Source organism: Ursus americanus, chromosome 32, assembly GCF_024610735.1.
Source record: "Ursus americanus isolate L20-20 chromosome 32, mUrsAme1.1.p, whole genome shotgun sequence".
Lineage (NCBI taxonomy): Eukaryota > Metazoa > Chordata > Mammalia > Carnivora > Ursidae > Ursus > Ursus americanus.
The window spans coordinates 1,332,428-1,357,866 of NC_142158.1; the positions used below are offsets into that span (position 1 = coordinate 1,332,428).

Below are 25,439 nucleotides of genomic sequence, written 5' to 3' on the forward strand. Positions count from 1 at the left end.
GAGGGAGAGTGAGAGGGAGAATCGGAGAAGGGAGCCTGACATGGGACTCGATTCCAGGACCCCCAGGACCACGGGATCATGACCTGAGCCCAAGGCAAATGCTTAACCAACTGGGCCACCCAGGAACCCCCCCAATGGTATTTTATAATATGATATGGCATATGTAATTATTCCCCTACTGAAAGACATGCAGATTTTTTCCTTTCTTTTTAACATTAGCAATCTTGTCTGTGTTTACTGCCCTCTAGAATGTCCCTCTCCCTGCCCCATAATCACTGTGACATTTCCCTAGTACTCTGAAGTCAAGGAGTTGTCTCATTGTTTCCTAATCATTTTAAATACTGGTCTGTTATTCGAATAATGTGTCCCTCTTCTCAGGATTTTATCAATCTATTTGTCGCATTCTACCTTTATTACCTGCTATTATTGCATTTGCTCTTTAAAAGAATATAAGCTTCCTCATCCAATATTTATTCTAAGATCTCTCTCCCACTTCTAGTACGTAGTGGCCCTTAAAATATGCAGATGCGTCATACATTTCACACAGGGAAAAATGATTTATTTTGTCAACTAGCGAAATCTAGTCAATCTGATTCACCTTCCCCTTTCTTTCCTATTAATTCCTTCCACTGAGATCTGTCCTTATTGGTCCAAGTAACTACTTCTCAAGAGCCTACCTGTGCCGGGTGCCAAGTCTGGTGAGAGTACTGAGGTGATCACCGATATGACGCTCACAGTGACCACGACCTTTTCCGTTCTTCATGGCTTGTCTCTTACACTCAAGTCCTGCACTTTACTTTTATGGGGGAGCCAAAATAACGGCCCCGCTACCCTTCTCGGTTTTTGGCTGGGATCCCCCAACACCCAATAAAAAGACAGGCTAAGAGGAGAAAAACCGTTTAGTAACAGGTGTACCTCCTGTACACATGGGGAGATCCAGGAAAACTGAGTGACTCCTTGAAATGGCCCAAGCCACCACCTTAAAGTCCACCTATCAGCAAATGAAGATTTTTGGGTCTGGGGAGACGCGGGAGGTAGCCAGGTGAAGCACGGTGAAGAACGATGAGGTGGTTACGCAGTTTTGTTGTAACAAGGAGTTTCTGGAAGTTTGGGAGTCCCTCCTCTTCCTGGGGAGACACCCTTACATATGGAGATTTTCCTTACAAATGTAAATGTTTCTTACAAAGCGTAACTTTTACAGGGTTGTTTGTTTTAAAAAAATTATCCGCCTAAACTGTCCTTATATCAAAGAGGCACATTTGGGGGCGGCATATTTTGCTCCCCCTCACTTTTCTTCCAGATGAGAGGTTGCGGGGCGCAGGGGCCTGTCCCCACAGTCACTCTGCGCGTCCTGTGGAATCCCGGCCCAGCCCCGCGGTCGAGGGACTTTACGGGAATGTACCCTGCCGCCCGACAGAGCCTCCGGGAGCCCCCCAAGCCCGCCTCCCCCGCTTGCACGGCCTCCTTCAGCCGGGAACCCCAGTGTTTCTGGCCTCGGGGAAGACCCGACCCGTTTCCCGGCGCCCCCACACTGCTCGGCACTTCCGGCTGCTGCTTGCTAACGGTTCCGGAGCGCCGGGGGGCAGGGCCGGCCGCCCACGATCGGAAAGCCGCGTGAGAGGGGCTGGCGGTGAGTGTCGCGGCGGGGCGGTGCTGAGGTATTTAGGGAGCAGCGCAGAGGGACGGAACGGTTGGGAAGCACACTCGGCGGCGACGGCGCGTGAAGCCGTGGAGCTGGGATACCAGTGAGCAGAGGGACGCGGCTCTGAGGGGAGAGGGGGCGGCCGGGACTCCACGGGGCGCTCAGCCGGTGCGGGACACGACCCGCTTCTTCCAGTCTCTGCAGCGTCTTGCTGCGGGGCTTCCCAGGGCTGGGCCGGGTCTTGCCGCGGGGATGCCCCTCCCCAGAAGCCCTGACGGCCGGGAGTGCTCATCGGGTCCCTCTCACTTTTCTGTTCCTGTGTTCACTCCACGAACCGCGTACTCTTCCTTGCTATTTGTCGTATTTGTTCCCCGACTGTAGGGTAGGCTTGTAAGAGCAGAGAGTGGTTTTTTTTTTTTTTTTTTTGCGGGGGGGGGGGATGCGTTTCCGCGTCCCACCTCCAGGGACTAGGAATCTGTATTTTGCTCCCCGAAGTTGTTCTTAAGTCAGCCTGGCCCTGGTTTCCTGCCCAGATATCTTGGGTTTTACTAGTTGGAGCTAAAGAGGAACATACTTTAATGGCTGACTGTTCCTGTTAAATATTGATTCATCAGATCTCCTGAATATGTGTCTATATGACCACCTCTGTGGTTGGCTCTTTTAAGTTTTTGACCTCCTTCACCCATGCCTGTCCCCCAATCTGTTTTCTACATCTATGTGGTTTTTTCTTTTGAGTTCATATGTAAAAGAGACCAAATAGTTGTTTTTGTTGTTGAAGTAATCTCTACAGCCAGCGTGGGGCTGGAATGCACCACCTCCAGATCAAGCTTTGCAGGCTCCTTTGACTGAGCCAGCCAGGCACCCCAAGAGAAATCATACAGTATTTGTCTTTCTCTGAGTTATTTTGCTTTAGCGTAATGCCTTCAAGTCCCATCCATGTTGTCACAAATGGCAAGATTTCATTTTTTTAAAAAAGCTGAATATTCCGTTGTATGTATATGCCACAATTTCTTTATCCATGCATCCATCCATGGACGCTTGTTTCCATTATCTTGGCCGTTGTAAATAATGCTGCAGTGAACATGGGGGGCACATATATATATTTTTTCTCCTTTGGATAAATACCCAGAAGTGAAGTTGCAGGATCATATACTTCTATTTTTAGTTTTTTGAGAAACCTCATATTGTTTCCACAATGGCTGCACCACTTTACTTTCCTACCAACAGTGTATGGGGGCTCCCTTTTCTCCACATCCTCATCAGCCTTTGTTATTTCTTGTCTTTTTGATAATAGCCATTCTAACTGGTGTGAGGGGATATCTCCCTTTACTGTAACATAGGCTTATAAAGGCAGAGATCTTACCTTGTTCCCGGCTGTGTCCTCAGTACCTAGAATAGGGGCTTGGCACTGAAGGGGAGAAAAAATTCTTCCTGTACCCTTCATGGTCTTCCAGTTGGACGAAGAATTAAATTTACTGGAGACAGATTAACAGGAGAAAAGACCAGACAAGCCCAGTAATGAACTTAAGACCTAAAGGAATGACCAAAGCAGGCGGTTTTTATACTTTTCAGACAAAGAGACAATAAATCTGTGAGGATTTGACAGGACAAAGAAAACTTGACTTTGGGAGGTTCAATTAGTAAGGAATTCTAAAAGAATTTGGGCTGGGGTGGTAAATTTGTAAACAGTAACACGGGGTGTGTATATAGCCTTCTGGGCTCTAAATTTCCTATCTCTGGTGATAAGGTTGTCTCCTTAACTCGTGGTACAGGGAGGGTACCTTTCACATGGGAAATTTATTTCCTGCTTTCATGGGGACACAGAGGAGGTCTCAGCTGTCTTTTAAGTAACTTTCATTTAAAATAATCAGTATGCCATAGTAATACATTTTGGGGCAGCCTGCCTTTGTCTCCTATAGCACATAGCATGGGGCGAATAAATACTTGTTGAACAAATCAGTAAGAAGAAATAGGTAAAAAGTCCTTGGTATCATAGAACTTAGTCTCACAGAATTAAAGGGGTTTGAGGGACGCCTGGGTGGTTCAGTTAAGCATCTGCCTTGGCCTCGGGTCATGATACCAGGGTCCTGGGATTGAGTTGAGTCAAGTCCCACATCAGGCTCCTTGCTCAGCGGGGAGCCTGATTCTCCCTCTGCCTGCCTCCCCCCATGCTTGTGCGTGCTCTCTCTCTGACCAAAAAAAAAAAAAAAAAAAGTGGTTTGAAACACAGAGAATGAGACTTACCCTGAGGTAAGATCTTGATCAGGCTGTCCAATTAAATAGGAATATAATATGATCTACCTATGTAAAGTTTTCTAATAGCCACGTTAAAAAAGTAAAAAGACAGGTGAAACTAATTTTAATAACATTTTCTTTAAACCAATATATCCAAAATATTAACATCTAATCAATATAAAAATTAATGAAATATCTTACATTTTTTATACTAAATCTTTGAAAGCTGTTTCTTATTGCATATTCAGATATTAAATTTTCATTGAAAATACTTAGAGTATACAAAATTAAAATGTTAAAAGTAGATTTACATACCCAAATTACACCAAACATAAAGGTTCCAATAACTAAATTATGTTTTAAAATTTAAATTAAATTAAAAGTGTAGTTGCTTAGTTCCATATACATATGTACCTGATGGCTACTGTACTGGACAGTGCAAATCTCAATGAAAAAGTCTCTGTTCATGGTTAGTTGAGGGGTCAAAGGAGTGGGTAGCACCACAAGTATGCCAGGGAGGGAAGAGGAAAGTCGTAAAAAACGCAGTGTAAGCTCTTTGTGCAAGTCCCATTTGAGGGCAGATTCCTCTCGTCTTCAACAGTGAGGTATGGCTTCCTAAAGTGGACTAATTCTTTAGCATGATTGCTATTTAGAGCTTAGGTACTCTGGGAATCAGTTTTTGGGGTAGGAAAGGGTCTAGCAGTGCTGGTCATATTCACCATCTCCAAGTAGAATCTTACTGTGTATGATGAGGAACAGTCATGGAAATCAGATTATTTTTCTACAGATCGGTTCTCAACTGGGGGTGATTTTGCCCCTCAAGGGGACATTTGCTCCCCCATCTTAAAAATGCTTGCTTGTCACAAGTAGGTGTGGTGGCATCCAGTGGTTGGAAGCCAGGAATGCCGCTAAAAGCCCTACACTGCAGGGGACAGGGCACTACTAGGAACTGTCCGGCTGAAAATGTCAACAGAACCAAGATGGAGAAACCTTGCTCTAGAGGATTTGAGGAAGAAAGACTGAACTAGCTGTTCCTTCAGAACCTCAATATGACTCCCTTGTGGGATCAATTAGGGGAGAACAGCTTGTTTTGTTGAAGTACATCAAGGTTTCTAGTTGTGTTTTCACTGTTGGTAGACTTTTTGATTATAAACAAATAATGTCATGCTCACGATGGGAATGGAGACCTGTTGGATAAAGATAAATAATATGTGCTGTGCTCGTAAGACTCCGTGTACCTTGGGATAAGGATCCTCTTCTGTTCTCATATGGCTTGTATCCTATGACCCAGGCTCAAACATGATTGATGCCAGTATTAGAATACTTGTCACTCTCTTCTCTTTCCCTATCACCATCTCTTGTTTTATCTTTTTTTCCCTGTACCCTGGTTCCTTTTTATTTTCTCCCTTCCTCCCTTTCCCCTGATCTTATTCCCTACCCCTCACCAATGCTCATATATACATCCTGCAGCTCCTCCTCTCCCAGCACTTAATCTGTTTCCTCCCTTCAAAGCTGTTGGTTCCTCATTCAGAATGGCCAGTTCACCACCATCCCCATCTGTGTCTAAGAGAGCTGCCCCCCATACTTACAATCACAGCTGTCTTGTTCACAAAAACGCTAAACTACGATTTCTTGTCTCCTTAAAAAAAAAAAAAAATCTCTCCAAAAAGAAGGGAGGAGCAATGCATATGCTTCTGACACAACTGTTTGAGAAACTGGGTTCTTTTAGAGCAGGTGCTGTGCGCTGAGGATGGCTCTCTGCTAGAACCAAATGGTTGTAGTTACAGGGTCTAATGTATCATGTCTTCTCTTCCAGTAATTGTGGCTGTGCTTGAGCACCCTCCCCAGTTCTTTCCTTTGGGTTTCTACACACTTACAGGACAACACCTGCTTCTTCCTGGTATCAGCAACAACTCAGGTCTTTAACCTCATGCCTCCATTCATCCCAGGTTTCTTTTGCCTGCAGCACCCCAGGCTGTCTCTGGCCCCATATATTTCTGTCCCTCCCTCTGTTATAAGATGGTGGACACTGGTGGCAATTTGGAATCAACATCAAACCTAAAAAAGGGTAGCATGGTCTGTCTTAGGGCTCCAAACTAATCTTCACTAGCCTTTGAAGGTATACAACTCAAAGACTAGAATGATTGTTTGTACTTAACAGGTACTCAAAACTGAGTAGAATGTTCTAGCATATAGAGGATGATAAAGGAAAATCGGTCTGTCATGTCTTTACCAATTTTAGGAAACCTAATCTTGTGGTAGCCAAAATCATCTTTCTTACCATTGCAGAAGCCTCTCTAAATTCAAGAAGGGATCATATCAGAAGTATGAGCTTTCTTTTTACAGAGACTGCCAACAGCTTCAGTGCTTCTCAGCAAGACAAAAGGTAAAGGGGAAAAACTCACTCAGCCTCTAGCTTTATCTTTAAAATAAGGATGTTTCTAATACTAAAGATTTAATACTTTACTTTTCTCTTCATGACCATTAAAAAAGCCTTTGTTTCAAATGCTTTGAAATATCGCTCAGATAATTATGTCATAAAAACAAGTAGGAGTATGAGACTTGATGTTTTAAAATTTTCTACCAGTTGATGTAGACATTCAAAATAACTTCTATTTTCTTTTAAAGCAGCATTACGTTCAAAAGACATAAAGTTCAGTTTATGGTGTTACAAGGAGTGATTTAAGATTCATCTTCCAGTAGTAGTAGACACACACAAATGACTGTGGTGGTTTAACTACTTGGTCACAATACAGAAACAAGTGTGTGGAATTCCTGTCTTCAGGAAGACAACCCTTCCTGGTTGTTCTGGGGATGGCTATTCCTAGAACCAGTGATTCACGGTGGTTTGATGGTGGTGTACGTTTGAATGTGCTGGTCCTCTGGTCACAATTTGTCATGTACAGTACTCTCAAACTAGGGATGTAAAACTGTTGCAAGTACATGAACTGGTAATACATTTCCAAGCCAAACAGAAAAAAATTGGATTGTTTATTATCTTACATTCCCGAGAGTCCCAGTTTCTTAGTGTAGGTATCTGATGGGATGCTACCTTGTAAAGGTAGTTACACTCTTGTTTTTTAGAGATGAGGTAGTAATTTAAGCTTTCAATTTAGTTTATTAGGTTATTGTATTTACTTTAATAATCTTCAGTTATCCAATTATAACACACTCCCTTTTTAAGGCTGAAAAAGTGCCATAAAGTTATTACTAAATTCCTTTTTTGAGTGTTTGTATTTTATCTCCTGTTGCTATTACAGTCTCCCAGGCGTCTCTCTTACTGCCTTCCTGAACTCAGAATCACACAATAAGCTGGAAGACATGTTACTGTGATTGATTAGGACAGCAGCGTCCTTCAGAACTCTCTGCGATGATAAAAATGATCTGTGTCTGTGCTGTCCAGTTCAGTAGCTGCTAGCTGCATGTGGTTAAGGGACAGAATTCTTTACTTTATTTGAGTGAATATAATTTTAAATTTATACAGCCATGTGTGGGCACTGCCTACTCCACTGGACAGTGCAGTTCTGGACCAGTCCTTCCCCACATCTCAGTTTACAGGGACCTGAAACTCGGAAGGGGAGTGATTTCTCCTCATGATGGTAATTTCCCTTCCCAGCGGCTCCTGCTTATCACTTCTGGCCTTCCTTTCCACTTGAATGTTTTCCTTACCCTGCTGCTTTTCTGGTGGTTTCCTCTTTTTTAGCATTGGCAAACAAATTCCACAAAATGACTATACCCCCATGTTAGGCGGTTATATCAGTAGTGATGGAAAACAAAAACTTAGTATTGTTTTAGTTATTAATTTCAAAAGCAGGTTTAACTTAATACAACATACCTGGAGGGCCTCTACTGTGTCCTCTACGGAAGGGGAAATGGAGGCAGAGAAAAATGTGAATGCTTTGCCTAATGTCATACACAGAATAGTCAAGTAAAAAGGAAAGCTGAGAAGTAGAATTCACTATCTTTCAACCAAGAAATGTGGTTACTTTCGGCTGCAAGCAAGCAGTCTATCAATAGACAAGGCTTTCTGAAATAACCCTTAATGCTTCCTAAGAAACTGAACTAATTTAGAAATAAAAGGAAATTTTCTCAGGTAGATTCTCTGGTGCCAGAGCAATGTTCAGTGACGACTGAAGCTTTTCCTACATTCAGGATACTCACAGTCCCTAAGGCAGATTCTCTGATAACTAAGGAGACCAGAGCAGCTAAAGAGCTTCTGTTATTTCACTATCTTAGTAGAGCTTATTTGCTGTATGAATTCTTTGATGTCTGATCAGGGCTGAACTTACACGGAAGGGCCTCCCACACTCATGACATTCATAGGGTTTTTCACCTGTGTGGATTCTCTGATGCTGAATAAGACCTGTGCGCCCACTAAAATCTTTCCCACATTCTTCACATTTATAAGGTTTTACTCCAGTGTGCACTCTGTGGTGTCCAATGAGATGGGAGCGTTGAATGAAGGCTTTTCCACATTCATCGCATTTGTAGGGCTTCTCTCCAGTGTGAGTCCTTCTGTGCTTACTAAGGTCTGAGCTGTGACTGAAACTTTTCCCACAGTCATCACATGCATAGCGTCTTCTTTCCCTCTGTTGCCACTCTAATCTGCCCTCACTTTCAACAGCATCTCTGGATTCAGGATGCTGAGGAATGTCTTTGTTAAGTCTGTCATTTATCTTCCCAAGGAATTCTGTGTCCTTCTGGGACAATGCCTCATTCTTAGTTCTGGTTTTATCACCTGTAACAAAGAGTACACAAACATGTCCTAATCTAGGTTTGAGAAGGAAAGCCTATGAAAGAACGAACACGTAAATGTTATGTGTTATAAAAAAGTCACACACAGGGGCGCCTGGGTGGCACAGCGGTTAAGCATCTGCCTTCGGCTCAGGGCATGATCCCGGCGTTGTGGGATCGAGCCCCACATCGGGCTCCTCTGCTATGAGCCTGCTTCTTCCTCTCCCACTCCCCCTGCTTGTGTTCCCTCTCTCGCTGGCTGTCTCTATCTCTGTCAAATAAATAAATAAAATCTTAAAAAAAAAAAAAGTCATACACAATGTACAAACTAGGTATTTGGCACCATCAAAACGTATATTGACAATATAAGGAAGAGATCAAGAGACCAGTAGGGAAGACAGCAGCAGAATACATTATTTGGGAACAGATTAAGAAGAGAGGAAAAGGCAAGGATGTGGATCAGGGGGTTACTTGGCAATCCTGTGCAAAGGTAGAGTGGTGAGTGGTAAATGAGGACTGGAGATATGCAGAGGATAATTAAGAGGGACAGAGGGGGATCAAAGAACGGAGATGGGGAGGGAGGTAAAAGTTTGGGAGAAACATGGGGGCTGGCCTGGAACACAGGTGGTTAAAGTGGTAGTAAATCTGAGTAAAAGTGGAGAAGACAGTGGGATTAGGGATCTGAGAGGAATGTAGTGGGTAGGAACCATCAAAGGAGAGGAATGTGTGAAGGATATAATTAATTAAAAGCAGACTGAGGACACGTAGGTCAGGATAAATCCAGGAAAATTAGTAGGAAGTGACAATGGATGGTCTGGTGTATGTGCTGGATTGAATCCTTTTTTCTGTAACTATCATCTCTTCCTGTCCAAATCCTAGCATGGTGGTTCTCAAACTTGATTGTGCATCAGAATCACCTTGGATGACTTATTAAAACAGAATGCCAGGCTTCCCGACCCCAGAACTTCTGATCTGATAAAGCAGGAGTAGAGCTCAAGAATTTGCATTTCTAGTAAGTTTCCTGGTGTGATAGATACTACTAGTCCAGGAACAACAGTTTGAGAACCACTCGCCCAGCTACTATTCAAGGTCCATCTCAAATGCTCTCTCCTCCAGGAAGTCTTCCCTAATCTCCCAAATTGGATGTGTTCTCTCCCTCTTCCTGCTCCCCGTGTCCTCAAGCCAAGCTTAGTACAGAATAGCAAGTACTCAATATTTTTTGAGATGAATTTTATAAGAAAATAGATGTTTTGATGATTTGGAGGGAATAGAAGGTGTCACCTATTTGGTCATGTTGTGACCACCATCTCAACAAACCTAGGAATCCTTACTGCACAACAGTTGTTTAATTACAGTTTTCAGTGATCGCCTGGCATGACGGAAGCAGCAGCAAGAGCTACCAGGACATTTTCAGTGCCTGGGCTGGGGGTGGGGGGGTGGGGAACACTGGCTCACATGGCTCACTTAGTGCCATGCTGTGACGTCCACTCTTCACTGTCATCACCATGTCCCCTTGCTACCACTCTTCCTCAAATCGGTTCCTCCTTAACGGTTTTTTTTTTTTTTTTTTAAATCAGGCAGTACACTTTCTCAAAGTTTGGATATTTCTTCTAAGATGATATTGTTTTTGGAACCTAAATGCCATAATATCTTTGGCTAGAAATGACAAGGACTAAATTAGAGCCAAGAGGTCTAGATTCTAGTCTTGGAATTGTCTGATAACTGCTTAAATTTTGGCAGATGACCACTACTTTGGTTTCCTTATCACCTCTGTGCCCACCTCTTTACCTATAGTTTGATTAGATGAGGGAATGTATGATAATGCATTTGTAAAAGTATAATTTGTGACAGAAGTATTGCAAATCACGGAAATTAGGGACACCCCCATACCATTAAGGAAAGTGTTCTCAAACATCAGCATATTGGCTCAACTGCTTTTATATACAGCTGTCACCACTGGTTGGCTTTCCTATGGCTTACTGATGAAGATGAATATTTGGAGAAAAAAAAAAAAAGAAGACACAAAACTAAGTGGTCAGTCCACCATCTTCTAGTGTAATCTACCAGTCCTCAGGATGAGCCTCTATCTCACGACTTCAGGAGAAATCTAAAGAAAAATCTCACCAGGACTTCAAAAGGCTTTTTTTAGAAATATGAGGTTGGTTTTTCTTGGTCAGCAATTGAAATGATAACCCTCTCCCTTAGATATGCAATTGAACAACGTACAGAATAATATTGTATGGAAATTGTCAAATGGGAACTTTTCTTATCTCAAGGACCTGTAGTCTATTTCTTGGTCAACTGGAGTTTCAGGGCCTTGTTTATATATCTCTTCCAAGTGCCAGCTAGTCTCAGGCCAACAGGATTCCAAGAGACCTTCTTTCAAAGATTTACTTATTTGATAGAGTGCGAGACAGCGAGAGCGTAAGTGGGAGGAGAGGCAGAGGAGAATCTCAAGCAGTCTCCCCACTAAGCATGGATCCCGACACAGGGCTCGATCTTATGACCCTGAGTTCATGACTTGAGCCGAAATCAAGAGTCAGACGCTTAACTGACTGAGCCACCCAGGCGCACCAAGAGACCTTTTTTTAGAACAGACAAAATGAAAAATATTTGGATCTAACATCTTCTGCCAGGTCTGTCCTTCCAATGTTATTTTGGCATTTGCAATACCAATAGTTCTTATCAGTTACTATTTGAGATAAGTCCAGCCCTGCTGGTCACTGAGATGAGGACAAGTCCACAAAGATCATCTGATTACCATGTGTACAACTTGCTTGACAGTCTAGGGGAGCAAGGACAAGGTTAAACGCTGAGTGCAGCGAAACTTGAAGGGAGTTAAGGAGACTGTCATTTATTTGCTAGTGGAGAGTCAGTGTTGTGGGTTAATAGCGTGTCCAAAAGTTCCCTTTGAAATACTTTAAAATGTGCTACAAAGAACTGTAAGATACTCAGCTCTCCCAAGTTGTTCTGTCATTTACAAGGATAATTCTGGGGGCACTTAGGTGGCTCAGTCGTTAAGCGTCTGCCTTCAGCTCAGGTCATGATCCCAGGGTCCTGGAATCAAGCCCGCATTGGGCTCCCTGCTCAGCAGGAAGCCTGCTTCTCCCTCTCCCCTGCTTGTGTTCCCTCTCTTTGCTGTTTCTCTGTCTGTGAAATAAATAAAATCTTTAAACAAAACAAAACAAAGATAATTCTGTATTAAGTGATTATTGCTCTTGTAATTCCCAGTTATGTTTGCAGAGAGGAGTCCTATTATCTTAGCTAACAGCTAATACAAATAATAATACCTTGCTGGTATGGATACAATTTTTTTTTTTTTTAAGATTTTATTCATTTGACAGAGAGCGAGACAGCACAAGCAAGAGGAGCAGCAGAGGGAGAGGGAGAAGCAGAGGGAGAGGGAGAGATGCGGGGCTCCATCCCAGAACCCTGGGATCCTGACCTGAGCCCAAGCCAGATGCTTAACCAACTGAGCCACCCAGGCGCCCCACAATGAATTTTTTTAAACAAAAAATAGTGCATAAAAAGTCTATTTAACAATAAATTTGTATTTTGAAAGACAGTGACTTTTTGGTACATTATCCTATGACTTTTAACAACTGTTCTGGACCAGCAGGCAGGAGCCCCAGTTTCTCAGCTCTGCTTCTTACTCTTTGGAAACTTAGACAAGTCACAACCACTGTGGGTATATTTCCTCAACTGTATAATGAGGATTTGGACCAGACATTATGTGCTTTTAATAAAGTTGAGAGACACGTCTTAAAATGTGTTGTGATTTCTGCAGTTTTATTTTGTTTTTGTATTGTTTTGGTGGGGAGTGTGGTGGTGGTGGTGGTACAAATAAAAACTGTGTATGGCTCTTGGTGCTGTACCTTAGAAAAAAAGTCATATTCATACTGTTCAATGCAGACAAAAGGGATTCCCTAAAAATTCTCAGGCCTCATAGGATAGCTAGATTTTAGTAGATTAGATTAAGAAAAAACAATTATATTTTTCCTTGAAAAGTTATTTTAATAGCAGCACATGTATAAGCTTCTATGATTTTAGGTATAGGAACTGTATTTTTCTGAATTTGTAACACGAAGTAGAGAGGAACTAGTCCATAAATATCTATTGAAAAAACAAGGAAAGACCATCTAGAACTTAAGTTTTGCACAGACTATCCATTAGTCACAATAATTCTGTGTTCTACATAGAATTTAGCATGTTGACATGTTAAAATATTATTGTGACCTATTTTATGACTGGCTGCATGTCCTTTCTCCTCCCAAAGGCAGGGAGAGAAATGTTTATAAGATGCATGTTCACGGAAAAAAGTGAAGACCCCACGTTAAGCTTAGTAAAGCTTATTAAAATAGCCTACATCTTTTAGCTTCTGCCTTCTGAAACCATTCTTGACTACTACTAACTTCTAAATGCCAAATTGTCAGTAAGTGGATGCTTATCAGTTCTTATCCTGTGTCCCACTGGTAGCATTGGCTATACCTGGCTGAAGCTCCTGGTGCCCTTAGCGACACCACCCTCTTCCACTTCCTACCTGACAGTCCCTGATCTGTCTTTTTTAAAGAATCCTCTTCCTCTACCCAAACTTCAGATGGTGGCATGCCTCAAAAATTTGCATGTACCTCTCTTCTCCTCGCTTATACATTCTTCTTGGTCAACTTCATCTACAGCCATGTCTTCTATCATCTACCCAGGGACAATTCCCAAATCTCTTATCTCCTCCCACATCTTTCTCCTGTATCTAGAACCATATTTTAAACTGCCCTGCCTACTAGATGGATGTTTCTGAGATACAGCAAGTTCACATGTATAAAAATTGAATCCACTCTACGTTTTCACACATAAGATACTCCCACCTTCTGATTTTCCTCTCAATTACTGACACCATTATCTGCAAGGTGCCCAAGTCACAAACTTGGATTTTATTAAAATACCCCCCACCACCAATATCTAATCAGACCTGTTCATTAATAAATGAATAATAAATATCTCTTGAATTTTCTCCTTCCTCTCTCTCCAGCCTTATTTCAGCACTGGTCTACAATCTGTATTTGAAAGTGGTCCCCCTTACCCTCCTTGTGGTATCTTTTCTCCTTATTTATAGTGGTGTGCTCATTCACTTATAGACTTTGGAAAACAGAGAAGAATAAGTCACCTGTGATTTCATTACCTTCAAATAATCTTTGTCTATAACATTTGGAGATATCCTTCTAATATTTTTCTCTGTAACTTTAAAAAAGTAGAATCATGGATAGTGATTTTTAAAAACACAAATCTGTGTCATCCACTCTATTAAAATAACGTACAGGGGGCACCTGGATGGCTCAGGTGGTTAAGCGTCTGGCTCTTGATCTCAGCTCAAGTCTTGATCTCAGTGTTGGGAGTTCAAGCCCTGTATTGGTATTGGGGTGTGGAGCCTACTTAAAAATAAATAAATAAATAAATAAAATAATGTAATAGATCTCCATCTGTTTCCTCAGCATGGTACTCAGGAACCCTCACCACTGGCCTTTGATTTTTCCCTTCCACAAAATTCTCTTCATCAAAATCAACTCAGAGCAACTGCCGTTCTTAGAATGTTAAGCTTTCATGTGTCCCCCCCCTCCACGCCGTTCTCTCTGCCTGGAATGTTCTCCCTTCCCAGTTCCCACCCATCTGACCATCTCAGCTCAAGCAAACCTACTCTGTGACACTTTTGCAGGCCTGCCACAGGGATAGCTGTCCTTTTTTTTGGTAGGTTATAGCATAACTGCTCGTTTCTGGTTTTTGAAGAGAAGTCTTTCCTTTGTATTTCTGACATCTAGCATGGCACTAACATGTAGCTGCTGCTCAACAAAAGTTTAATAAAAGAATGAGCAGAAGAGGGGTCGCAACCTCACCTCTAAAGTTAACCAATAACCACACTTGGCTTTAAAGCACGAAAAGACTCCTTTAAATTATACGTAATTGAATGCCATCTTTCCAGGTATGAACTACAAACATCTTAACTTAAAATCATTTTTCAGATAAACAAATCACTTGGCAGGGAACCTACAGAATGAGAGAACCATACTGGTAAAATTTAAAGTAGTGAGAATGGAATCTATAATAGGCCAGGGGAGGCAGTATGGACACAAGAGCCTCTAGAGAGAGGACAGGGAGCACTGAAAAAAGCAGTGTTTGGGCAAACTAGAATTTAAAGTTTGTTTACTTTTTACTGAAGCCTGGGGATACACTAGACATCTAGTTTTCAATTAGTGAACTGATTACTGGGGTGGGGAAGCAAACCACAACCAAAACCCAGTCAACCTAACAAGGAGAAACAAAAAGCCTACTATACCGACTAGTTCTTGCTCTCTCTTCCCTACTTCTTTCAGTGTGAGGGTGTATTAGGGCTACCTAATACACCTGCCTCCCCCCCAATTTATCTGCTGCAGCTCTAACCTCCAATGTGACTGCATTTGGAAAAGGGGACTTTAAGAAGTAATTAAGAATAAATGAGGTTATAAGGGTGGGGCCCTTATCAAATAGGATTGGCATCCTTACTAAGAGATCCCAAGAGTGTGTGCACAGCAAAAAGGCCATGTGAAGGCACAGCAAGTCTGTGAGTCAAGGAGCAACCCTCACCAGAAACCAAGCCTGCTGACACCTTGATCTTGGACTTTCCAGCCTCCACAACTGTGAGAAAATAAATTTCTGTTGTGTAAGTCACCCAGGTTGTGGTATTCCGTTCTGGCAGCCCTAACAGACTAATACAGGGTGTCATATGAATTCTCCTGCTCAAAATGTAAAATTTAAGAGAATTTAGAACTAGAATCATCAGATAACAACAAACAGAAATGTAAGGTATTATTAACTTGAATGAGTATTTAAATCCCATCCCCCATCCATTGGGCCAAAAAGCAGCTTGGTCTAATGAAAAAAATAAAATATAATTCTTTCCATGATGAGGCAAGGGTAGGAAAGGGGATAAAATCTTCCACAGTGAGGTGGAGGATAAACAAGAAAACGTAAAAATGAGAACATCGAAGTGAGAAAGCTCCTCTCTAACACAGGGAATCATATCTTCCCTCACATACATAAGCTCTTGCACCTTACCATTCCTTTGGGGCTCCCCAGATTCCTGCTCCTGCTGAATCTTCTTGGGATAGAGCTGCGCAGTCAGTGACTCAAGGGGCCTTCCCAGGGGGTTCAACTTGTCCAAAAGTGTGTCCTGTCTTTCTGAATTGGCTGGGACCTGGGAACAATGAAGTATGATTGGACTTGTAAGGTAGTTTTGTGCAAGAGCTTAAAGAACTTCAGAGAAAAGATCAAAAGAAGCATTTGCCAGGGACCAGGAACCCAAATGGGAAAAATTCTCATTCAATTGCAAATGGAAATAATGACTAAAAAAAGAAGCAGCAGAAACTAATCTCTACACTTCAGGCTACCAGAGAGTGAAATTCAGTCTCTTCTCACAACGATTGGCAGAGGTCCAGGATCACAGTCTTGCGACTTGGAAAGAACCTTAAAAATTATCTAGCCAACCTCCACCAAATGCGGGCATTTCTTCTCTAACTGCATTGTCCAATATGATAGCCGCAAGCACAGTGTGCTTACTGGGCTCTTGAAATGTGGTTTGTAGGAATGGAGATATGCAAAGTGTAAAATATACACTGAACTTTAAAAACAATACAAAAAAGGAATGTAAAATACCTCATTCCTTATACTGATTACATGATTTCTTTGGGTTAAATAAAATATATTTAATTTCACTTGTTATTTTTTATTTTTTATTTTATTTTATTATTTTTTTAAGATTTTATTTATTTATTCGACAGAGATAGAGACAGTCAGCGAGGGAGGGAACACAAGCAGGGGGAGTGGGAGAGGAAGAAGCAGGCTCATAGCGGAGGAGCCTGATGTGGGGCTCGATCCCATAACGCCAGGATCACGCCCTGAGCCGAAGGCAGACGCTTAACCGCTGTGCCACCCAGGTGGCCCCGCACTTGTTATTTTTTACAATGTGGCTACCAGTAAATTTTAACTACACCTATGGCTCACATTATATTTCTTTTGGACAGTGCTGTTCTGTAACATCCTTGACATCTATTTGAACCCACGGCGACTATTTCCATGGAAAGAGGGATTTTTTTTTTTAAGCAGGTAGCCCATTTTTTAATAGATAGCTATGAATGTTGAATTCTGTTTACCTCCGTTACCTACTTACCTTCCTGTAACTTCTCATGGATCCCAGCTTTCCAAACTGAGTCTGCATCAGTTTCCTGTGTCTGTACTCAACCACCCTTCAGTGATTTGACACTGGCAGCCGGGTCCCTCCCTAAGCCTTGTTCTTCTCGAGGATAACTTATGAAATACCTCCAGGTGTTCTTTCACATGCTTTTTTTTTTTGCTTTGGCTCGGTCCATATACCCCGATCTCTCCCAGCCAAACCAGTGTCCCCTTCCCACCTGCTTCCGAGGTTCATCCAGCTCCCGCTCCAGGTCCTCCAGCACCGTCACCGCCTCCTCCCCCGTCTTCGGATGGTGCGCCTGCACCCATGCTTGCAGGTCCCTGGGAAGAATGCTCAAGAACTGTTCCAGCACCAGCAGGTCTAAAATCTGCTCCTTGGTGTGGCATTCTGGCCTCAGCCACTGGCGGCAAAGCTCCCAGAGCTGGGAAAGGGCTTCCCGGGGCCCCGGTGCATCCTGATAGCAGAGCTTCCTGAAGTGCTGCCTGAAGACCTCCCTCTTGTGAGGGGTGTAGTTCTGTGAGACGGAGTCCGGTCCCCAGCGGTGGTCTTCTGCCTTAACTACTGCAAGTCCCTTTTGTCCCTCGGGTTCCGGGGCTGCGGCCATCGTGGGCTGCGTGCGAGGTTAGTCCTCTCTGGGGCTGAGTCAAGGAGGACCTCCCGGAACCTTGTTTCAGAGAAGAGCTGGTGACCGCGGGGAAATGACCAGAGCTGCCGTGAACATGGACACCCGCCGATGGACGGAACCAGGGCGAGCAGGCGCACGGACCCAACGGGCGCTCGGACTGAAAGCAAGGTCCTTCTGCCGACCCGAGCTACGGCTCCGCGTGTGCCAAGCTCCCGCGTTTCTCACCGGGCTGACGGGCAGCCGGCTCTCGTCAGCACCGAAGAACGCCGAGCGTCCACAGCCGCGTGAGGAGGCTCGCTGATTCGCCCCGGGGTTCGGCGCTGTGGGGGCAGACGCCGCCTCGCGTTCACCCCGTCCACTCCCGAGCGTCGGCCCGCGTCCTCCCCTGCACAAGCGACGGACGCAGGACAGGTGCCAGCCGCCACAGCACCCACCTCTCGGCGGCCCGGAACAAAGGCCGGACTCCAGCCGACCAATGGGCGACCCGCCGCCTGCCGCCGGCACTTCCGGCCGCTCTAGGAAGCCTCGCCTTGGTGGCCCCGCCCGTGGAGGACCACGTGGACGAGCGGGCTGTGCGCGGGCCCGCGAGCACGTCCTCTTTGTTCTTTCTCAAAACTTTTCCCCTCTCAAGAACTTTATAGGTTTACTTATTAGATACGTAGTATGAAAAAGTAATGCATCCACACAGTTCAATATTTAAAAAGAGTAAGTGCCCTCCAGCATCTAATTTGGACAGCCTGTTTCTCGGGGCACACGTACTGTTCTGTAGACACAGCAGGCAGGTACATGCCACCCTCGCCTTCCTCCTGCACAAATGGTAGCATTTCTGCGCCTCGCTTGCTGCTTCCTAGCAGCTAATACTGGAGATTGTGCATAAAGGGTTTCCTCGATCTTGCCTTTTTTTTTTTAAACAATTGCATAGTCTTCATTGTATGTGCCATCATTCATAAATAATTACCCCATTGATGGTAAGCAGGTTGTTTCCAATCTTCTTTTTGAAACGCTGCTGCAATAAATTACTGTAATAAATCTTTCTCATGTGTAAGGGTATTTACATAGTATATATTCCTAGAAATAGAATTACTAGGGTACAGAGTAGGGACATTTGTACTTTTGTTACTGCCAAATTACCAATCATAGAACCTACTAGACATGTTCCTGTTTACCTATACTTGTCAACACAATCTCATAAGATATTTTGGTGTTTGCCAATCTGATGGGTTAGAAACGATTAGGTTCCCTCCCCCTTTCCCTTTGTTACACATATATTGATTACTCACCCGCTATGCCAGGCACTGTTCTGGAAGCTGGAACTATAGTTCAAGGAAAACCATACCCTTGACTTCATGGAATTTGTAATTTAGTGTGTGTGCTTCTGTGTATGAGGTAGGGAGTCAGGCAATAAACAAGAAAAATATATAGTATATTAGATGGTGGATGTTAGTGCCAAGGAGAAAAAGGAAATACGAAGTTTGGAGTGAGAATGAAGTAATGCAATTTTAAATAGGGTGGTCATGAGGGACCTCACTAGCACACTGACATTTGAGCAAAGATTGAGGGAGATGAGTGAATGTATCATCAGGGGTAAAGCTGTTTCCGGGAGAGGGATAGCAAATGCACAGCCTGGGGTGGAGTGTGTTTGAAATATTCTAGGCACAGGAAGGAGGCTTGTGTGTCTGGAGCTAAGGCAACAAAAGGTGTTGGGAGTAGAGAGAAGGAAAGAGATGAGTCACGGGTGAGTTCAAGGATACATATATTTTTTACTCCAAGATGGGAAGTTAATCAGAATTTCTGAGCAGGAGAGTAACATGTTCACATACAGCTATCGAAAGAGTTTTCTGACTGTTGTGTTAAAAATAAACTTGTAAGTGAAAGGGGTTGGACAAGGACAGAAGCAGGGAGATAGGCTGGAAAGCTATTGCTACCTTGGAGTGGGGAGGGTTCTAAGCATGTCATAAAACCCTAAAGACATATAACTGATAACCTATAAAGGAAAAGATAAATGGAACTGGTGATGTAAAAATTTGGAATTTTAAATGAAGAAAATAAAGGCTAAAGTATAAGCTCAGAGTAAAATATGTCACCCATCTAAAAGACACAGGACTGATTTTCTTAATACACAAAGACCTCTTACCAAAAAAAATAAGAAAAATACCTCCAAGCCAATAGAAAAATTGGCAAACAACTTAGGTAAACATTTATAGAACACAAATAGACAACATGAAATGGTGCTCAAGTTCACTAATAAAGAATTTAAATTAAAACAATAACAAAAAAATTTTAAATTATTCAGATTACTAAAGATAAAAAGAATGGTCATGTTTAGTATTGGAAAGTGTGGGTTGTATATTTCAGAAGGCAAGACTTTAAAGTTAGTATGTCCATACCTCTTGATCCAACAACTTAGCTTCTTGCAATTATTTATTTAGAAATACACAAGGGGCACCTGGGTGGCTTAGTTGTTTGAGCCACTGACCCTTGATTTCTGCTCAGGTCATGATCTCATGGTAGTGAGATCAAGCCCCACTTGGGGCTCTTTTTAGTGGGGAGTCTGCTTGAGATTCTCTCTCCCTCTGCCCCTCCCCCAACTCTCGAGCTCTAAAATAAGTAAATAGATCTTTAAAAAAAGACACAAATGTACAAACATATACAAAGAAACATTGTTGATTTAAATTGGGGATACCCAAATGTTCACATTTGGGAATTTAGATTTTTATATCCCCAACCTTTTTAAAAGCTAAAAACTAAAAGATCCCAAAGGCATATTGAATAAAAAAAGTAAGTTACAAAACAGTATATGATTATTTTTGTAGAGTAATTATCTTAAATGTGTTCTCAGTTGGGGTAAACTTACAGAGAACTTCATTTTATATTATATATTTCTGTAAAAGTAAACTTTTTTATTTTTTTTTAAGATTTTAAGTAATGTTTCTGCATCCAACATGGGGCTCCAATTTACAACCCCGATATCATGAGTTGCATGCTCTACAGATTAAGCCAGCCAGGTGCCCCTCTAAAATTTAACTTTCTACAAAAATTTATTACTGGTGTAAACAAGAAAGATACTTGTTTTAAAACCTCATTTATTCTTCACAACCCACAAACAATCTCCCTGTTTGGGAAATGTCATCAATATCCTTTTCTCTCTGAAATTCTTTGCCTGACAGGTCATTTTGTAAAAGGATGTAACTCCTTTCAGATGAAAATCAGATTCAACTTCACTATGCTTTGTAGGGCACATATAAGTGATCAAATAAACTGGGTGGCTCAGTCAGTTAAGCATCCAACTCCAGATTTCGGCTCAGGTCATGATCTCAGGGTCCTGAGATTGAGCCCCTCATCAGTCTCCGAGCTCACCGGGGAGTCTGCTTCTCTCTCTCTTTCCCTCTGCCCCTCCCCCAGCTCATGTGCTCTTTAAAATAAATAAATAAATCTTTAAAAAATTTTTAAAAATAAACCTGAAAGGGTCATTTAGGAAACGCAGAAATGAGTAACTTCCAAGTAAGCCAGCTTTAGAGAACTGTCCTCTCTGGGAGAGAAATTAAAAAAGAGCATAATTGCTGTTCTTTCCGTTTGAAGTACACGATGGAAAGCCAACCCCTTCCTTTGACTGTGGTGTAACACGTCCTCATAGCCAGCTGAGCAAATTAAAACCGCAGACACTGCTCAACTTTTCCCTGCTGCCCCCACTTCAGTGCAGTGCACTTACCAGCATGTTTCTTCCTCCTTACCTAATGTCTTGTATCAAGTTCTCTCACCAGGTTCCAAACACAAACCCTGCTCCAGGTCCTGAACTTCTTAAGGAATCCAGAATATTCTTCAGGTATGCCCCAGGCTTCAGGCAGCCACCAGCTTCAGACAATCAGCTTGCCAGAGCTTTGGAGCTCTGTGGAGGGCTGTGGAAATGTGCGTCGTTGAACATCAGCCAGAATGAGACTTCCTGGTAAAACCCTGGCTCTGGTCCTTGGCTTGGTTTTGTCCTTCCTCTGCCTGGATAGAGCCTCTCTGCCTTCAGGCATAAGCGGGCAGCGCAGCGTGTAACAACCAGGGCTTGCTTCTCTATTTAGATCTTCCAAAGCTACCAAAACCAAACAAATAAGCACCCCACAAAAACACTAGTAGACTACAAATCACAGCATTCGATGGACGTATAGTCTCATTTGCTTTCGTTATTTAAAAAGAGAAAATGAGTGAACTAAGCATTCAAGAAATTAGAAAAAGGATGAGAAGGAAATCCCCAACGGAAAGGTTAGTAAAGAAGGATAAAAGCAAAAGTAAATGAATCAGAACACAGAAAAAGTGACATTAATAGACCCAAGAACGAAACATTTGTAAATAAGCCTATTAAAAACCACAAACCTGTAAGCACTCTGGCGGCCGGAGTCACGGCAAGGCAGGCATTTAGAAAGTTTTTTCCCCTCTTTGATGGAGTTTTAGTTGAAAGGAGTGCAGCTGAAACTGTAACCAAAGGAGGTATTATGCTTCCAGAAAAATCTCAGTGAAAAGTGTTGCAAGCAACAGTAGTAGCTGTTGGGTTGGGCTCTAAAGGAAAGGGTAGAGAGACTCAACCAGTTAGTGTGAAGGTTGAGGACAAAGTTCTTCTCCCAGAATACGGAGGCACCAAAGTAGTTCTAGATGACAAGGATTATTTCTTATGTAGAGATGGTGACATCAGAAAGTATGGGGACTAGAATCATTATTAACATGGCATGAAGTGAAGCTGCTCATTCCAGTGAAATCTTTCGTCGTGTAAATTATTTTCATGTCTCTCTTTTATAATAAACAAATGGTATCCAAGCTAAAAAAACACAAAAAAAACAAAACACACCCCCCCCAAACCTACGGTAAATCCAATTGAGAGAAAACATTTAAAAATTGTAAATGACAAACAGCAGATGAAGAAGTAAGTATGCTACCAAAATTTAAAAAAATCTCAACGACATTGATGATTTTCTGGGAAAGAACCTATAGTTCCAAAATTCATTCAAGAAGTAGCAAAATCTGTGGGGCACCTGGCTGGCTCAGTTGGTGGAGTCCAGTTCTCGATCTCGGGGTTGTGAGTTCAAGCCCTATGTTGGGTGTAGAGATTACTTAAAGTGTTTTAAAGAAAGGTAGAAAACTCTAAGTAAACCAGTCCTAAAGGAAATAATGGAAAAGGCTATCAAAGAATCATCTCCAGAAAGGCTCAAGTAATTCCGTAGTATTTTAATTTTTAAAAAGTATTTACTGCAAGTGTATGAATTCTCACTCTTCCATCTGGAATATACAGAGAAATAGAAGGAAAGGTGACAATCACTCCCTTTTCATAACCTAATACAGTGCTGGCATTTTATTACTTCCAACTTTTAATATTTTAAGTCTGTTTTACATGGTTATTATATTCTAAAAATACTTTTATAGGCTGTTTAACATTTAAATGTATTAAAAACTTTTCATTTTATTATAAGCCCTTCATAACGTAAGTCACATCTACACACTGTTTGAGGTAAGAAATAGTACCCTACAGCAGGGTCGGAACGTCTGCGTGAGATACAACAAGCTCGATGCTGGACACACCGCTGTTCCACAAATGGCAGCCCTGATGGTCGGAGTTTGCAGAGGACGTTTCCTTTCGCTACATCATTTAATGAATTTATAATGGGTATTTCTATCTCACAACACAATTTCCTCTTTAGGAGGAATGGGTAAATCACATGCTTCCCAGAGAGGCCAAGCATGAATTCTTTTAAAAAAAATATTTAAAGAAGGGGAGAGAGAGAGCGTGCACACACCAGCCAGGGTGGTCGTGGTGGGGGTGCAGAGGGAGAGACTGTTAAGCAGGCTCCATGCCCAGCACCTAACTGACTTGGGGCTTGGCTCGATTTCATGACCCTGCTATCATGACCCGAGCCAAAATCGAGTTGGGACGCTTGACCGATTGCGCCACCCAGGGGCCCCACCAGAAATGTATTCTTGCTCCTGGGAGAGAATCCTCCTGCTTGGCTGGTTTGTTAAGAAGGAAGTCAGGGGTGCCTTGGGTAGCTTAGTCGTTAAGTGTCTGTCTTTGGCACAGGGTGTGATCCTGGCATCCCGGGATCGAGTCCCACATCGAGTCCCACATCGGGCTCCTCTGCTGGGAACCTGCTTCTTCCTCTCCCACTCCCCCTGCTGTGTCCCCTCTCTTGCTGGCTGTCTCTCTGTCACATAAATATATAAAATCTTAAAAAAAATAAAAATAAAAATAAAAAGAAGGCAGAGTCAGGCTGAGCATGGTTGAACAGTTTGGTTTTTTTTGTATCTAAAGGGAGGTGTCCTGTGTCCCAACACTCAGAGACCCATGCAGGGCCAGGGTCCTGAGTGATAGAAAGAACGGCAGTGACCTTAGATTTGGGTGGGGGTCTTCCATATTAGGCATTCGGCCTACAGGGCATAGAAATGAAGGGTGGATCAGTATCAGTGCTCCCACCTCCACCCTCTCAACCTCCACATTTCTTTCTTCTTCTTTTTTTAAAAAATATTTTATTTGCTTTATTAGCTTGAGAGAAAGTGAGAGAACAAGAGAGCACAGAGGGAAAGGGAGCAGACTCCCTGCTAAGCAGAGCACCCGCCGTGGGGCCCAATCCCAGGATCCTGATCACGACCTGAACTGCGCTTGACTGAGCCACCCAGGCGCACCAATTTTAAATTTATTTTTTAAATCTAAATCTTCAAGCTCTTGTTAGCAGAAAGCCCTTTCTTCAGAGAAAATCTTACTGGGGGCCAGTGTGTAAGACTAAGGTGGAACTCTTGGTGGCAAGTTGGCCTGGAACCTGCAAGCCCGAGAAGCACTTAGGGAAGGGCAGGGCTCACACAGGTAGGGTGAGGGAGGGGCGGGAGACCACGGGGAGCTGTGTGGCAGTGGACCACGTCTAAACACACTGTAGTGATAATCTGTTCCAGTCAACTCTTGCCTTGTGGGAATATGCCATCTAGTGTTGCCACATCATGCATTTTTGTAAGAGAATCCGGAAAGTCAGATTTTATGTGACATCACCAGATTTTTAAAAAGTTGACATAATTGGGGCACCTGGGTGATGCAGTCAGTTGGGCATCCGATTTTTGATTTTGGTTCAGGTCATGATCTCAGGGTCATGAGATCAAGCCCTGCATTGGGCTCTGCACTCAGTGCAGAGTCTGCTGGGAACTCTCTCTCCCTCTCCAAATAAATAAATAAACCTTAAAAAAACAGCTTTAAAAAACTGAAATAATTTTATATATTATTGAAAAAAAATACCATATGGGAAAAATACACGTGCAGGCCAAATACAGCCCACTGGCCTGTTTGGCATTTCTGGTGGAAGATGTGAAAGGCCACTGGCATGTGCGTGAGCCATCCTCTTGCTCTACCCCACTGATCTTTCCTATCGACACAAATCGTTCATCCCAGACTACACAGTGGTTTTTGTATTCACAATGTTTCAGCATAGATAATCGATAGGCTGATGTCTTTTATCAAATTAACCTAAAATTCAGGATTTTTTTTTTATGTAGATGAGATGTTAACTCTAAAGTCACACTTCAGATAAGATCCTTACTCTAACTCCAAAGAAAATAGGGGGGAGAAGGGAGGGGAGAGGAACAGCAGCCGTCTCTGCGACCCCTGAGTACATATCCCATGGATCACTGAGGGTTCCTGAGCCCTTGCTTCAGAGAAGGAAGTTTGAGAATGTGGAAGGACATGCTTGTTTGGTAAGCTGTCAGGTGATCACCCGTCTCAGCCTCCAGAAGTATTTTTTCTTTTTTTTTTTTTAAATGATTTTTTATTATATTATGTTAGTCACCATACAGTACATCCCCAGTTTCCGATGTAAGGCTCGATGATTCATTAGTTGCGTATAACACCCAGTGCACCATGCAATACGTGCCCTCCTTACTACCCATCACCGGTCTATCCCATTCCCCCACCCCCCTCCCCTCTGAGGCCCTCAGTTTGTTTCTCATAGTCCATAGTCTCTCATCCTTCATTC

General features: G+C 42.8%; 1 protein-coding gene and 1 long non-coding RNA gene across 3 annotated transcripts; one reads left to right on the forward strand and one right to left on the reverse strand.

Annotated features, from left to right (window-relative positions):
* Window positions 1-1,575: 1,575 nt before the first annotated feature.
* On the forward strand, window positions 1,576-10,638 carry LOC148107283 (uncharacterized). Its single transcript, XR_015722579.1, has 2 exons — window positions 1,576-1,630; window positions 6,167-10,638. It is a non-coding gene; the product is annotated as an uncharacterized LOC148107283 (long non-coding RNA).
* On the reverse strand, window positions 6,852-17,945 carry ZSCAN16 (zinc finger and SCAN domain containing 16). 2 transcript variants are annotated; one of them, XM_045800622.2, is made up of 3 exons: window positions 17,047-17,927; window positions 15,695-15,833; window positions 6,852-8,615 (listed from the first exon to the last, which is right to left on the reverse strand). In XM_045800622.2, the coding sequence occupies exons 1-3, from the start codon at window positions 17,431-17,433 to the stop codon at window positions 8,110-8,112; spliced, it is 1,032 nt and encodes a 343-aa protein (XP_045656578.1). In that variant the 5' UTR covers window positions 17,434-17,927; the 3' UTR covers window positions 6,852-8,109. The 2 variants fall into 2 exon arrangements, with proteins under 2 accessions (XP_045656578.1, XP_045656577.2); XM_045800621.2 differs by lacking the exon at window positions 6,852-8,615 and having other exon boundaries at window positions 10,614-15,833; window positions 17,047-17,945.
* Between the last annotated feature and the right edge of the window lie 7,494 nt (window positions 17,946-25,439).

Coding starts and splice junctions, on each gene's coding strand:
- ZSCAN16 (XM_045800621.2), bottom strand. CDS start 17,433: ATGGCCGCAGCCCCGGAACCCGAGGGACAAAAGGGACTTGCAGTAGTT. Junction 15,834..17,046: donor TGGATGAACCTCGGAAGCAG/GTGGGAAGGGGA, acceptor CATTGTTCCCAG/GTCCCAGCCAATTCAGAAAG.